The sequence below is a fragment of the Mustelus asterias genome, chromosome 8 (assembly GCF_964213995.1).
Source record: "Mustelus asterias chromosome 8, sMusAst1.hap1.1, whole genome shotgun sequence".
Taxonomy (NCBI): Eukaryota; Metazoa; Chordata; class Chondrichthyes; order Carcharhiniformes; family Triakidae; genus Mustelus; species Mustelus asterias.
Window position 1 is genome coordinate 128,669,507 of NC_135808.1, and position 12,643 is coordinate 128,682,149.

At 48.4% G+C, this 12,643-nt stretch overlaps 1 protein-coding gene across 2 annotated transcripts in view; it reads right to left on the minus strand.

Moving 5' to 3' along the window:
- LOC144497551 (vitellogenin-like) overlaps nt 1-12,643 on the minus strand; it is a 107,526-nt gene that overhangs the window by 64,903 nt on the left and 29,980 nt on the right. For both annotated transcript variants that reach the window (XM_078218971.1, XM_078218970.1), the window contains exons 9-13: nt 11,145-11,310; nt 9,741-9,866; nt 7,293-7,511; nt 5,450-5,667; nt 5,265-5,362 (exon numbers count right to left, since the gene is read on the minus strand). In XM_078218971.1, the coding sequence (XP_078075097.1) occupies nt 5,265-5,362; nt 5,450-5,667; nt 7,293-7,511; nt 9,741-9,866; nt 11,145-11,310 (827 nt within the window). The remainder of the gene's footprint in view (nt 1-5,264; nt 5,363-5,449; nt 5,668-7,292; nt 7,512-9,740; nt 9,867-11,144; nt 11,311-12,643) is intronic.

Consider the following 12,643-nt stretch of genomic DNA (forward strand, 5'->3'; position numbering starts at 1 on the left):
ATTAGAAGGGAGAAACTCAAAAAAATTACAATCACCAGGGAAGTGGTACTTAGCAAATTGTTGGCACTGTGGGCTGGCAAATCCCAGGTCATGATGGACTTCATTCCGGGATTTTACATAAAGTGGTTAGTGAGATAGCTGATGCCTTGGTTTTAATTTCCCAAAATTTACTAGGTTCATGGAAAGTTCCATTAGTTTGGAAAATGTGGAAAATTCCATCCATTCACTCTGTCTACACTTCCCGCTGCCTCAGAAAAGCAGCCAGCATAATCAAGGACCCCACATATCCCAGACATCCGGACATCTCTTCCACCTTCTTCCATCGGGAAAACTTGTAATGGTTCATGAACATCAAGGATAATATTGTGATGACAGAAAAAGGACATGCATCTTTATAAGCATCTTTTATGCCTGCAGGACTTCACTTGAGCACTTAACAGATAATCATGATGTGGAGATGCCGGCTTTGGACTGGGGTAAGCACAGTAAGAAGTCTCACAACACCAGGTTAAAGTCCGACAGGTTTATTTGGAATCACGAGCTTTCGGAGCACTGCTCCTTCATCAGATGACTGGAGAGTTGGGTTCACAAACAGGGCATATATAGACACAGACTCAATTGCAAGATAACGGTTGGAATGTAAGTCTTTACAGGTAATCAAGTCTTTACAGGTACAGACAGTGCGAGTGGAGAGAGGGATAATCACAGATTAAAGAGGTGTGAGTTTTCTCAAGCTAGGACAGTTAGTAGGATTTTGCAAGCCCACGCAAGTCGTGGGGGTTACAGATAGTGTGACATGAACTCAAGATCCCGATTGAGGCCGTCTTCATGTGTGCGGAACTTGGCTGTCAGTTTCTGCTCAGTAATTCTGCGTTGTGTGTCGAGAAGGTCGCCTTGCAGAATGCTTACCTGAAGATCGGAGGCTGAATGCCCGTGACTGCTGAAGTGTTCCCTGACAGGAAGGGAATACTCCTGCCTGGTGATTGTCGAACGGCGTCCGTTCATCCGTTGTCGTAGCATCTGTATGGTCTCGCCGATGTACCACATCTCGAAACATCCTTTCCTGCAGCGTATCAGGTAGATAATGTTGGCCGAATCACAAGAGTATGTACCGTGTACCTGCTGGATGGTGTTTTGACGTGTGATTATGGCAGCTGTGTTGATGATCCGGCACATCTTGCAGAAGTTGCTGAGGCAGGGTTGTGTGGTGTCGTGGTCATTGTTCTCCTGAAGGCTGGGTTGTTTGCTGCGGACAATGGTCCGTTTGAGGTTGTGCGGTTGTTTGAAGGCAAGTAGTGGGGGTGTGGGGATGGCCTTGGCAAGATGTTCGTCTTCATCAATGACATGTTGAAGGCTCCAAAGACGATGTCATAGCTTCTCCGCTCCGGGGAAGTACTGGACGATGGAGGGTACTCTGTCCGCCATGTCCTGTGTTTGTCATCTGAGGAGGCCGGTGTGGTTTTTCGCTGTGGCATGACGGAACTGTCGATCAATGAGTTGAGCGCCATATCCTGTTCTTATGAGGGCATCTTTCAGCGTCTGGAGGTGTCTGTTGCGATCCTCCTCATCTGAGAGATCTTGTGTATATGGAGGGCTTGTCCGTAGGGGATGGTTTCTTTCACCCCACCAGCGTCCGCATGCAAAGCATAATCCTCTGCCATTTTTGCCAACTCCAGCTTGATGCCACCACCAAACACATCTTCCCTTTTCCGGACAAATGTGAGGTAATGTATTTTGGAAGGTCTAATACAGATAGGAAATATGCAGTCAATGGCAGAATCCTTAAGAGTATTGATAGACAGATGGATTGGGTGTACAGGTACATAGGTCACTGAAAGTGGCAATGCAGGTGGAGAAGGTAGTCAAGAAGGCATACGGCATGCTTGCCTTTATCGGCCAGGGGATTGAGTTTAAAAATTGGCAAGTCATGTTGCAGCTTGATAGAACCTTAGTTAGGCCGCACTTGGAATATAGTGTTCAATTCTGGTCGCCGCACTACCAGAAGGATGTGGAGGCTTTGGAGAGGGTACAGAAAAGATTTACCAGGATGTTGCCCGGTATGGAGGGCATTAGCTATGAGGAGAGGTTGGAGAAACTTGGTTTGTTCTCACTGGATGATGGAGGTTGAGGGGCGACCTGATAGAAGTCTACAAGATTATGAGAGGCATGGACAGAGTGGATAGTCAGAAGCTTTTTCCCAGGGTGGAAGAGTCAATTACTTGGGGCCATAGGTTTAAGGTGTGAGGGGCAAGGTTGAAAGGAGATGTACGAGGCAGTTTCTTTACACAGAGAGTAATGGGTGCCTGGAACTCGTTGCTGGGGGAGCTAGTGGAAGCGGATACGGTCGTGACTTTTAAGGGGCGTCTTGACAAATACATGAATAGGATGGGAATAGAGGGATATGGTCCCCGGAAGGGTAGGAGGTTTTAATTAAGTCGGGCAGCATGGTCGGTGCAGGCTTGGAGGGCCGAAGGGGCTGTTCCTGTGCTGTAATTTTCTTTGTTTTTGTTAACTCCCTCTGTCAACATTCCGCAGAATCCGTTCCCTCTGGGATAACAATCCACTCCTCCTCTATACCCAACACCTCTCCCGTCACTCATGGCACCTTCCCATGCAATCGTAGAAGGTCTGTCCCTGTCCCCTTACTTCTTCTATGCTCACCATCCAAGGCCCAAAACATTCATTCCAGGTTAAGCAGCATTTCACTTGCACCTCTTTCAATCTGGTCTATTGCATTTGCTGCTCCCAATGTGGTCTGCTCTATATCGGAGAGACCAAGCGTCGACTGGGTGATCGCTTTGCTGACCATCTTCGGTCTGTGCGCAATCAGGACACTGACCTTCCGGTTGCTTGCCATTTTAACACACGATCCTGCTCCCATGCCCACATGTCTGTCCTTGGCCCTGCTGCAATGTTCCAGTGAAGCTCAACGCAAACTGGAGGAACAGCAGCTCATCTTCCGGCTCGGCACTTTACAGCCTTCCGGTCTCAACATCGAATTCAACAACTTCAGATGATTAGCTTTACCCCACCTCAACCCCTTTGTTTTCATTCTATTTTATTTAATTTTTTACTGTTCTCTATCTTTTATTTCTTTATTGTCTTTCTTCATTTTCTCCCCCCCCCACTCTTCCCCCTGCTTCATCGCCTTCCCTTACCTTTTCTGCCCCTTTGCTTTCCCTTTTCCAAATCTTACCTCTGTCCCATCCATTTCCCTGCCACCCCCCTCCCCCAACATCTTCATTTTAGCTTCTCTGCCGTTTGGCCATTCACACCCTTTATTCTCTCTGTGTACAGCTATTAGCAGTCTTTTCCCCTGGTTTCTGTGGTTATGACTCATCTTTCATTCCCTCACCCTGCACTATAAATATCTCCCACTGTTCCTTGTTGTTCAGTTGTCGGTACACTTCTTTGTAGTAATCCGTTCTGTTCAGTATGACAGTGGCCCCTCCTTTGTCTGCTGGTTTGATGACAATGTTGCGGTTTGTCTTGAGAGCGCGGATGACGTTGCGTTGTGCTTGGGTGATGTTCGGGGCTGTCTTGTGAGTGTGGCTGATGAATCTGGCATTGACACATCTCCTGATGGCTTGGGCATACATGTCAAGTCGAGGGCACGGCCTTCTGAAGGGGTCCAATTTGACTCTTTCCTCTTGGGTTGCTGCACTGCGGATCTCTCTGTCGGCAGTTCCGGTTTGTTGGCTGTCTCATTGTGTTCGCTGTTGGCCTCTTGGGGTTTGTGGAAGAACTCCCGCAGCCTTATTCACCTGATGAATTCCTCTGTGTCTGCTGCGAGACTGATGGGGTCTATTTTGGTGGTGGGGCAGAAATTGAGCCCTCGATTTTGTCTGGTTGAAGTGTGTAGTCCGACAAGTTGACAATGGACTTCCCTGCAGTGGTACTGTTTTCTACTGTGGTACCGGGGGAGGCTTGGTTGCTGCTGGTGGTGATGCCGAGTTTCTCGAGTTTCCTGTTCTTGCCGTGCATGTAGATGGAGTAGTTCCATTGTCTTGTCTGCTTGGCAGAGTTTCGCAGCTGGTCTGCGTCCTGAGTTTTGCTTTACAGATAATGAGGAATGCTTTGAAGTTTAGGAAACCGTTATTGGAAACATGGCAGTCAATTTGAACACAGCAAGCTCCCACAAGGAGCTATTTGATAATGGCCAGACCAACAGCTTTTGTGATAATGGTTCAGCGATAAATATTGAAGTTTGAAGTTTATTTATTAGTGTCACAAGTAGGCTGACATTAACACTGCAATGAAGTTACTGTGAAAAACTGCGAGTCGCCACACTCCGGCACCTGTTCGGGTACATCAAGGGAGAATTTAGCATGGCCAATTGACCCTAACCAATTGGACCATGGGTGGAAACCGGGGCACCCGGAGGAAACCCATGCAGACACGGGGAGAACGTGCAGACTCCACACAGACGGTGCCCCAAGCCGGGAATCTAACCCGGGTTCCTGATGCTGTGAGGCAGCAGTGCTAACCACTGTGCCACCGTGTCGCCCATGCCTTAAAGATATTCAAAGATATTTACCGGGACATTGGGAGAACTCCCCTGTTCTTACCTGAAATAGTGCTGTGGGATGTTTCAGTGGTCTGAGAGAGTGGGCAGCACCTTGCTTTCAGGTCTTATCTAAAAGACTATGGCGGGATTTTTCAGCCTCGCTCGTCCCGAAGCCATAAAATCCCACCCGAAGTCAATGGACCTTCACATTGTCGGTTCCTCGTCCACTCCGATTCCCGTGGTGAGTGGGGCGGTAGAATTCCAGCCAGTACCTTTGACAGTGCAGCATTCCCTCAGTGGTGTTACTGGGTGTGTTGGCTTGAATGATATTTTCCCTCTCCTTTCATTTTAAGTCCTTTTGATTTGATTTGATTTGATTCATTATTGTCACATGTATTAGCAGACAGTGAAAAGTATTGTTTCTTGCGCGCTATACAGACAAAACATACATAGAGAAGGAAAGGAGAGAGTGCAGAATGTAGTGTTACAGTCATAGCTAGGGTGCAGAGAAAGATCAACTTAGCGTGAGGTAAAGGTTTGACAGCAGCAGGGAAGAAGCTGTTCTTGAGTCGGTTGGGTACGTGACCTCAGACCTTTGTATCTTTTTCTCAATGGAAGAAGGTAGAAGAGAGGATGTCTGGCGTGTGTGGGATCCTTGACTATGCTGGCTGCTTTGCTGAGGCAGCGGGAAGTATAGACAGGGTCAATTCACAAAATAGGAAAAAGATATAAAACAAAACAGATCTTAGCCTCTTACCTTTAAACGTTCCGAAATGCAAGCCTTTGCTGTACCGATAACTGAGCGCGTCGCACATTTGGTTCAAACGTTTGATGGCAATGTTGCAACCGGCAGCCCTGTGAAAAGTTGCCGTGTTAGCAAGGAAGCACTCGGTTCAACAGATCAAGTTACAGAGCGATAGTCCTTGGTATCTTCATACTCACAGCGGCTGGAGTTCTGGTACCGAAGATGCTGCCAGAGACTTCATGTAGGAATACGCAAAACCGGTCACTTGTAAGTCTGCCTCGCTGACCAGCGAGTTGGCAGCTGTTGCGATCAGAGCTAAGGATGGCCTGCTTTCCAGCAGGACGACAAAAGCTTTCATTCGTAATTCAGCGGGGAGCCTTTTGTTCATGAATAACTGAATGGTAATGGCTTGCACCTGTCCGAGAGATCATAGCTAAAGTCAGCTCTGATGTACAGATATGAAACCTTGATTGTGCCGATCTGTCAGCGCCAAGATTGGCGCATGCGTAATGGCCCCACACTGCCAATCTCAGACTTTTGGATGGAAAGAAAAGATAGCATCTGCCCATCAGCAGGACGTACCAAAGCCCTCCACCACCAATTCAGTACTTTATAGAAGTATATTTATTGCAGTAAATGTGGGAGCCAGGTTTACACACAGCAAGATCCCACAAACAGCAATGAAGTGACCAGCTTTTTTTTTTACTAGATTGAGGGATAAATATTGCCCAGGAAACAGGGTAAAACTCCCTTCTTTAGTAGTTTATTGGTGTCTTCCATGCCCACATTAGAAGACATAAATGTCTCATCCGAGAGTGCATACACCCTCAGTACAGAAAGACCACAAGCATGAACCCTGGTGACAGCAGACATAGGTTCCCAAAACATGGGCTTACACTCTTGAAGGTAGGGGGGTTATATTCTGGACCTGCTTTTTGACCGAGACTCCATTTCCCCAGAGGCAGCATGGTCCTGAAGCAGGAGGCTCGAGGACTGATAGAAGTTGGAATTTTTAAAAAAAGTTTACTTATTAGTCACAAGTAAGGTTTACATTAACACTGCAATGAAGTTACTGTGAAAATCCCCCAGTCGCCACACTCCGGCGCCTGTTCGGGTACACTGAGGGAGAATTTAACATGGCCAATGCACCTAACCAGCACGTCTTTTGGACTGTGGGAGGAAACCCACGCAGACACAGGGAGAACGTGCAGACTCCGCACAGACAGTGACCCAAGCCGGGAATCAAACCCAAGTCCCTGGCGCTGCGAAGCAGCAGTGTTAACCACTGTGCCAATGTGCAGCTCCCTTGGGCCTAACGTGTATTCTCGGGACCAGCCGCCCATTCTACCAACTCGACTGATGCGAGGAACTGGTTTCGAGCAGCCTCCCTCACCAGGAGGGGTGGCGATGGGGGGAACAATGGAAAGGAGTGAGTTGGGGGAGGTGGGCGGAGAGCCGGCATTGCGGGGGTTGTGGGGCTGGCCAATGATCAAGCTGGCCAGCGACCGGGAGGTTGGCAGTGCGGGACCACTATGCATGTGCTGATCTCGGTGCTGACAGATCGGCATGTGCGCGGTGGCCACTGACAGATCGACGCATGCACAGTAGCCGCTGACAGATCAGCATGTGCGCGGTGGCCACTGACAGATCGATGTGTGCGCGGTGGCCTGCTCAGCACGCTGATTTCAGCCTCTCCAGCGGGAATAGGCCCGCCCCCTGGAATTTGATGATATTCACACTGGTGGCCTCTGCAATGTACAGAGTGTGGGAAATTCTTCTCTGAACTCCCACTCAAAAAAAGCGTGATTATTCCAGTTTTCACGTGAATTCGACACTTCGAATTTGTTTGGGAGAATGCCGCCCGTTAACTCTGTTTCTCTCTCCATAGCCGCTGCCTGACTTGCTGACTATTTCCAGTTTTCTCCCTCTATTGACCTGATGATTACTTTCTGACTTGCCTTGCATTACCGATTACCATGTTCCACTTTTCTGGTCCCATTCCAAACGCGCCCCAGGAGCGAGTTGGCCATCCCAGCTCACCTTGCGTGGCTCCTTCTTGACGATGTTACGCAAGGCCATCACCGCCTCCCCGTGGACTCGGCTGGAAACGCTGCTGGCCATAGTGCCAAATCCCGGCAGGAGTTTCTGGATGCGCTTCAGGCTGGCTGGCTGTCCTGCGTTGCCGATGGCTTTGAGTCCAAGGATGGTTTCGTCTTCGTGGCCCTGGCTCCCAGCCTCAACAACGAGTTCGTGGAGCGGCTGCAAAGCACGGAAGGTCAGCACAGAGAATGGAGAATGGCACCTATGCTGCTTAGGGCAGACTGCACAAGCCAAGCTTGTGTTCCCCTCCTCCCAAGAGGATTAAGGAGTGATCTAATTCAGGAGTTTAGGACGTTGGGAGGGCAGACAGAAACCTCTGCCTCTGGTGGGGAAGAGTCCCAAGGGGGCATAGGTTTAAAATTAGAGCCAGGATGTTCTGGGACAATGTCAGGAAGACTTCATCATGCAACTGGTTGGGAAAGCAGGAACCCGATCTCTCAAAAAGCTGTTGAGGATGTGGAAATGAGGAATGGGAAATGTAAAAAACAGGTTCTTTGGATCAGTTTAGAAACCAGGTCGGTGGCATTCATATACAGATCAGCCATAATTGAATGATGGAATAGGTTCAAGGGCATTCTTAGTTTCTAATTTTAGGATTCAATTTCTGTGGAGATTCACACCATTTCATAGAAACATAGAATCCCTACAGTGCAAAAGGAGGCTATTTGACCCATCGAGTCTGTACCGACCACAATCCCACCCAGGCCCTATTCCCATAACCCCACGTATTTACCCTGCTAATCTCCCTGACACGAGGGTTAATTTAGCATGGCCAGTCAACCCAACCCGCACATCTTTGGAGTGTGGGAGGAAATTGGAGCACCCGGAGGAAACCCACGCAGACACGGGGAGAATGTGCAAATTCCACACAGACAGTGACCCGAGGTCAGAATTGAACCCGGGTCCCTGGTACTGTGAGGCAGCAGTGCTAACCACTGTGTCACCGTGCTGCACAATTGGCCGTACGATGCACATGTTCATGTGAATGTTATTTGAGCATTTTATGTGATGGCCATTTATAATGGAAAGCACGATGACAGTATTTTACTGTTGGAACAAGCATGTTATTGACACCATTGAATGAATGAAAGAGCACTGCTGCGTTGCAATGTACCCAGCTTCACTAAACAGCAGTCAGTTTTCAGTACACATCATCCCACATCATTTAGAAGGAGCAGAGGGTGTGGGTGGTACCTAAGAGATTGAGTGGAAACTTGAATGCACGTGACAATCCAAGGCAGAGGAATACTGAAAGGAGAGATTGAAATCCTGGAGCTGGATCCTTGGTGAAGGCATCAAGGAGAAAGCCTTGTTTGGGAGATGAATCTAAGGCGTGTTTTTTTCAGGAGTGGTGTTTGGAAATACTCGTGCGGAAGTCAGAGATCCGGTCAGACCAATTGATTCACAGTGTGACAAACATCTGGGGTGGGGATTTGATGAGAACTCCACAGAAATTGAATTGGGTGGCATCTGTCACTTGGTTTCAGAGTGTGGTGTGTCTGACCACATTTTGCCTATTGGTTTACATGGACTCATGGAATCCCTACAGTGCAGAAGGAGTCAATTCAGCCTATCGAGTCTACACCAACTCTTACCTAGGCTTATCTTGTAACTCCACACATTTACCCCACTAATCCCCCTAACCTATAAATCGTGGGACACTAAGGGGTAAATTTAGCATGGCCAATCAACCTAACCTGCACATCTTTGGACTGTGGGAGGAAACCGGAGCACCCGGAGGAAACCCACGCAGACACGGAGAGAAAGGGCAAACTCCACACAGACAGTGACCCGAGGCTGGAATTGAACCTGGGTCTCTGGCGCTGTGAGGCAGCAGTGCTAACTGTGCCACCCATGCACTTACTGGGAACATTTGAGTGCAAGATACTTTTTGTAACTTGTGTTATCTTTATAAATCTGTGTGCACGTGTAAAGATAGTTGGAGTGAAGGATTATTGGAGCCCGCCCCATTGCCGGGATATTACTGCCTCGCCCGCCTGAGGCTTGTACGATCCTACCCGAGGCCAACGGAGAATGCCGTTCTGCGAGCCTCGCCCACCCCGATTCTGGGGCGGGAGTGCCAGTAAAATTCCGGCACTTGTCTCTTCCATCGATCTGCTCCCTTCAGTCATCCCCCAGGTGAAAATCCACCACCGTGCTTCTGATAAAAGGAACGCTAAATACTTGGGATGCTGAAATCTGAAACAAAAACCGAAAAATGCTGGAAAATCTCAGCAGGCCTGACAGCATTTGTGTGGAGAGTAGGGCCAACCTTTCGAGTCTAGATGACCAAGGGTCAGCTCTGACGAACGTTCATCTAGACTCGAAACGTTGGCTCCACTCTCTCTCCACAGATGCTGTCAGACCATGCTTCTGATACTCACGTACCCGGAGAGCTTCTTCGGGGCAAACACGGAGAGTCGTGCAATATTTGTTGACCAACGTTCCATAGGCAAGCAAAGTGACCCTGCGAAGGAAGGGGTGTCTCTGCATGTAAGGGCTGGACAGAAGGACCTTGGGAGAAGCACAAATATTTTGCTGTCACTTTACAAGAAACTAAAAATCGCGATGGCCGGAATTCTTCCACCTCGCCGGCAGCTGGGATTTTCCGGTCTCACTGCTGTGAACAGAGATTTGGCTGAGCGTCAAATTCTCCTTGGCGACAGCAGCAATGAGGCACGCGAGATCGGGAGAATTCCGGCCCGTGGGTACCGTAGTGAATGCAGGCCTATTTATTTCTTTATTAGTCACAGGTAGGCTTACATTAACACTGCAATGAGGTTCCTGTGAAAATCCCTTTACGTGTGAGGAGTAAGTGAGGACAATGAACCATTTGGGTTTGAAAATCCCCATTGACAAGACGGCCTGTGAGCTGGGGTGTATACATTGTGGTCCTTACAAGGAAGATAGGACTTCCTCCCTACCCTGCAAATGATGATATCCTCAGCTTCACAGGGAGCTGAAGAAAATCCTGAGGTGAGCCGGCATTTTGAGAGGCAGAATAAGACTCCATTTAAAGCGAGGTGGGAACATGGTGCCATTGAGAGAGGGCAAGCATGTGGGATGGAAATTTAAAGATGATATTCCTTTAGGATTTGTTTTATCTGAGGCCCCCATTCACTGAAGGGGCCTGAAGTCTGAAGCCAGCCTGTTGCATATTCGATATTAAAGTAAAGTAAAGTTTATTTATTTGTGTCACAAGTAGGCTTACATTGACACTGCAATGAAGTTACTCTGAAAATCCCCTCGTTGCCACACTCCAGTGCCTGTTCGGGTACACTGAGGGAGAATTTAGCATGGCCAATGCACCCTAACCAGCACATCTTTCGGACTGTGGGAAGAAACCAAAGCGTCCGGAAGAAACCCACGCAGACACGGGGATAACGTGCAGACTCCGCACAGACAGTGACCCAAGCTGTGAATTGAACTCGGTTCCCTGGCGCTGTGAGGCAGCGGTGCTAACCCACCGTGCCGTCACGCGATATATTTTATGGCGTGCTGTAAAGGAGATCACAAGCTGGAGAGTAATTTTCAAAGCCTTAGGGCCTAGAAGCCTGAAGATGTGGTTTCTTCTGGGATCTTGCTGTGCATGAATTGGCTGGTGCATCTCGCTATGTAACAGGAGTGAGTGCCCTTCAAAAACTGGTCGGGTGGTTGAGAAGCAGACCAGGACACGAAGAGAGGCTGTACAAAGAGCAGCTAGAGCTACATGCATGAACATGTTAACCATTGTGGATTGGCACCTTATTCTACTAAGCACATGAGGACATGCTGGGAGGCGTGAGGACATACCGTTGCATTATCCACACCGTGGCAGTCGGCTTTGATGGAATGTAACACAAAAATCAGAACCTTGGCCGCTTCCAGCTGTGTGAGGTCCCCCTGTTCGACTTTAGCTTGGATGAATTGAATTGCTTGCGGGGTCGCTGCAGTCGGTAAGGTATCCCATATCCAGCGCCTAGTTACACAGCAAAGAATAAACATTGAGAACATAACAATAGGAGAAGGCCATTCAGCCCCTTAAGCCTGTTCCACCATTCCCAGAGATTACGACCGGAATTTTACCACCCCACCCGCAACAGGAATCGGGAGAGGGGCGGACAATCGAAAGGTCTGTTGACCCCGGGTGGGATTTTATGGTTTCTGGGACGAACATGGGCGTAAAATCCCACCCGATGACTTCTTATTATTCATTCATCGGACATGGGTGTCGCTGGCTGGCCCAGCACTTATTGTCCATCCCACGTCACCCTTGAACTGAGCGGCTTGCTAGGCCATTTCAGAGGGCAGTTGAGAGTCAACTACATTGCTGTGAGTCTGGAGTCACATGTCGGCCAGATCGGGTAAGGATGGCAGATTTCCTTCCCGAATGGACATTAGTGAACCAGGTGGGTTTTTCCGACAATCGACAATGGTTTCATGGTCATCAGTAGATTCTTAATTCCAGAGTTCTATTGAATTCAAATTCCACCAGCTGCCTTGGCGGGATTCGAACTCGGGTCCCCAGAGCATTAACTGAGTTTCTGAATGAATAGTCTAGCGATAATACCACGAGGCCATTGCCTAGACTAGACTATGTTGCACGTCCATTTACTCACATTGTTTCCATATCCTCTAAACCCTTGCCGAACAAAATCGGTCAATGTCAGTTTTGGATTTTCCCATTCTCCCCCAGCCTCAGCAGCTTTTTTTAGGATGGAGAAAAAAATTCAGATTGTCGTCATTCTTAGTGTCAGAGATCACCTCAAAATGAGCTCCTTCTGTGTCCTAATTTTTCTGTTCCTTATTTTAACTTTATGTGCAATCTTTCTAAATTCTCCCCACCAGAGGAAATAGTTTCTCTCTATGTATCATAGAACCATAGAACCCCTACACTGCAGAAGGAGGACATTTGGCCCATCGAGTCCATACTGACTCTCTGAAAGAGCATCCGACCCAAGCCCTCCCCTCCGCCCTATCCCCATAACCTTGTGCATTTACCATGGCCAATCCACTTAGCCTACACATCCTGGGACAGTAAAGGGCACTTTAACATGGCCAATCCACCTAACCTTCACATCTTTCGGACAGTGGGAGGAAACAGGAGCAGTCGGAGGAAACCCAGGCAGACATGGGGAAAACATGCAGACTCCGCACAGACAGTGACCCAAGGCCAGAATTGAACCCGGGTCCCTGGCGCTGTGAAGCAGCAACGTCAACCACTGTGCCACCATTTACTCTCCTTGATTTCATTCTAATTTGCTTTCTAACATTTTCTATCCTTTTCTCTACTGAGAAAATTGTTAGAAAGG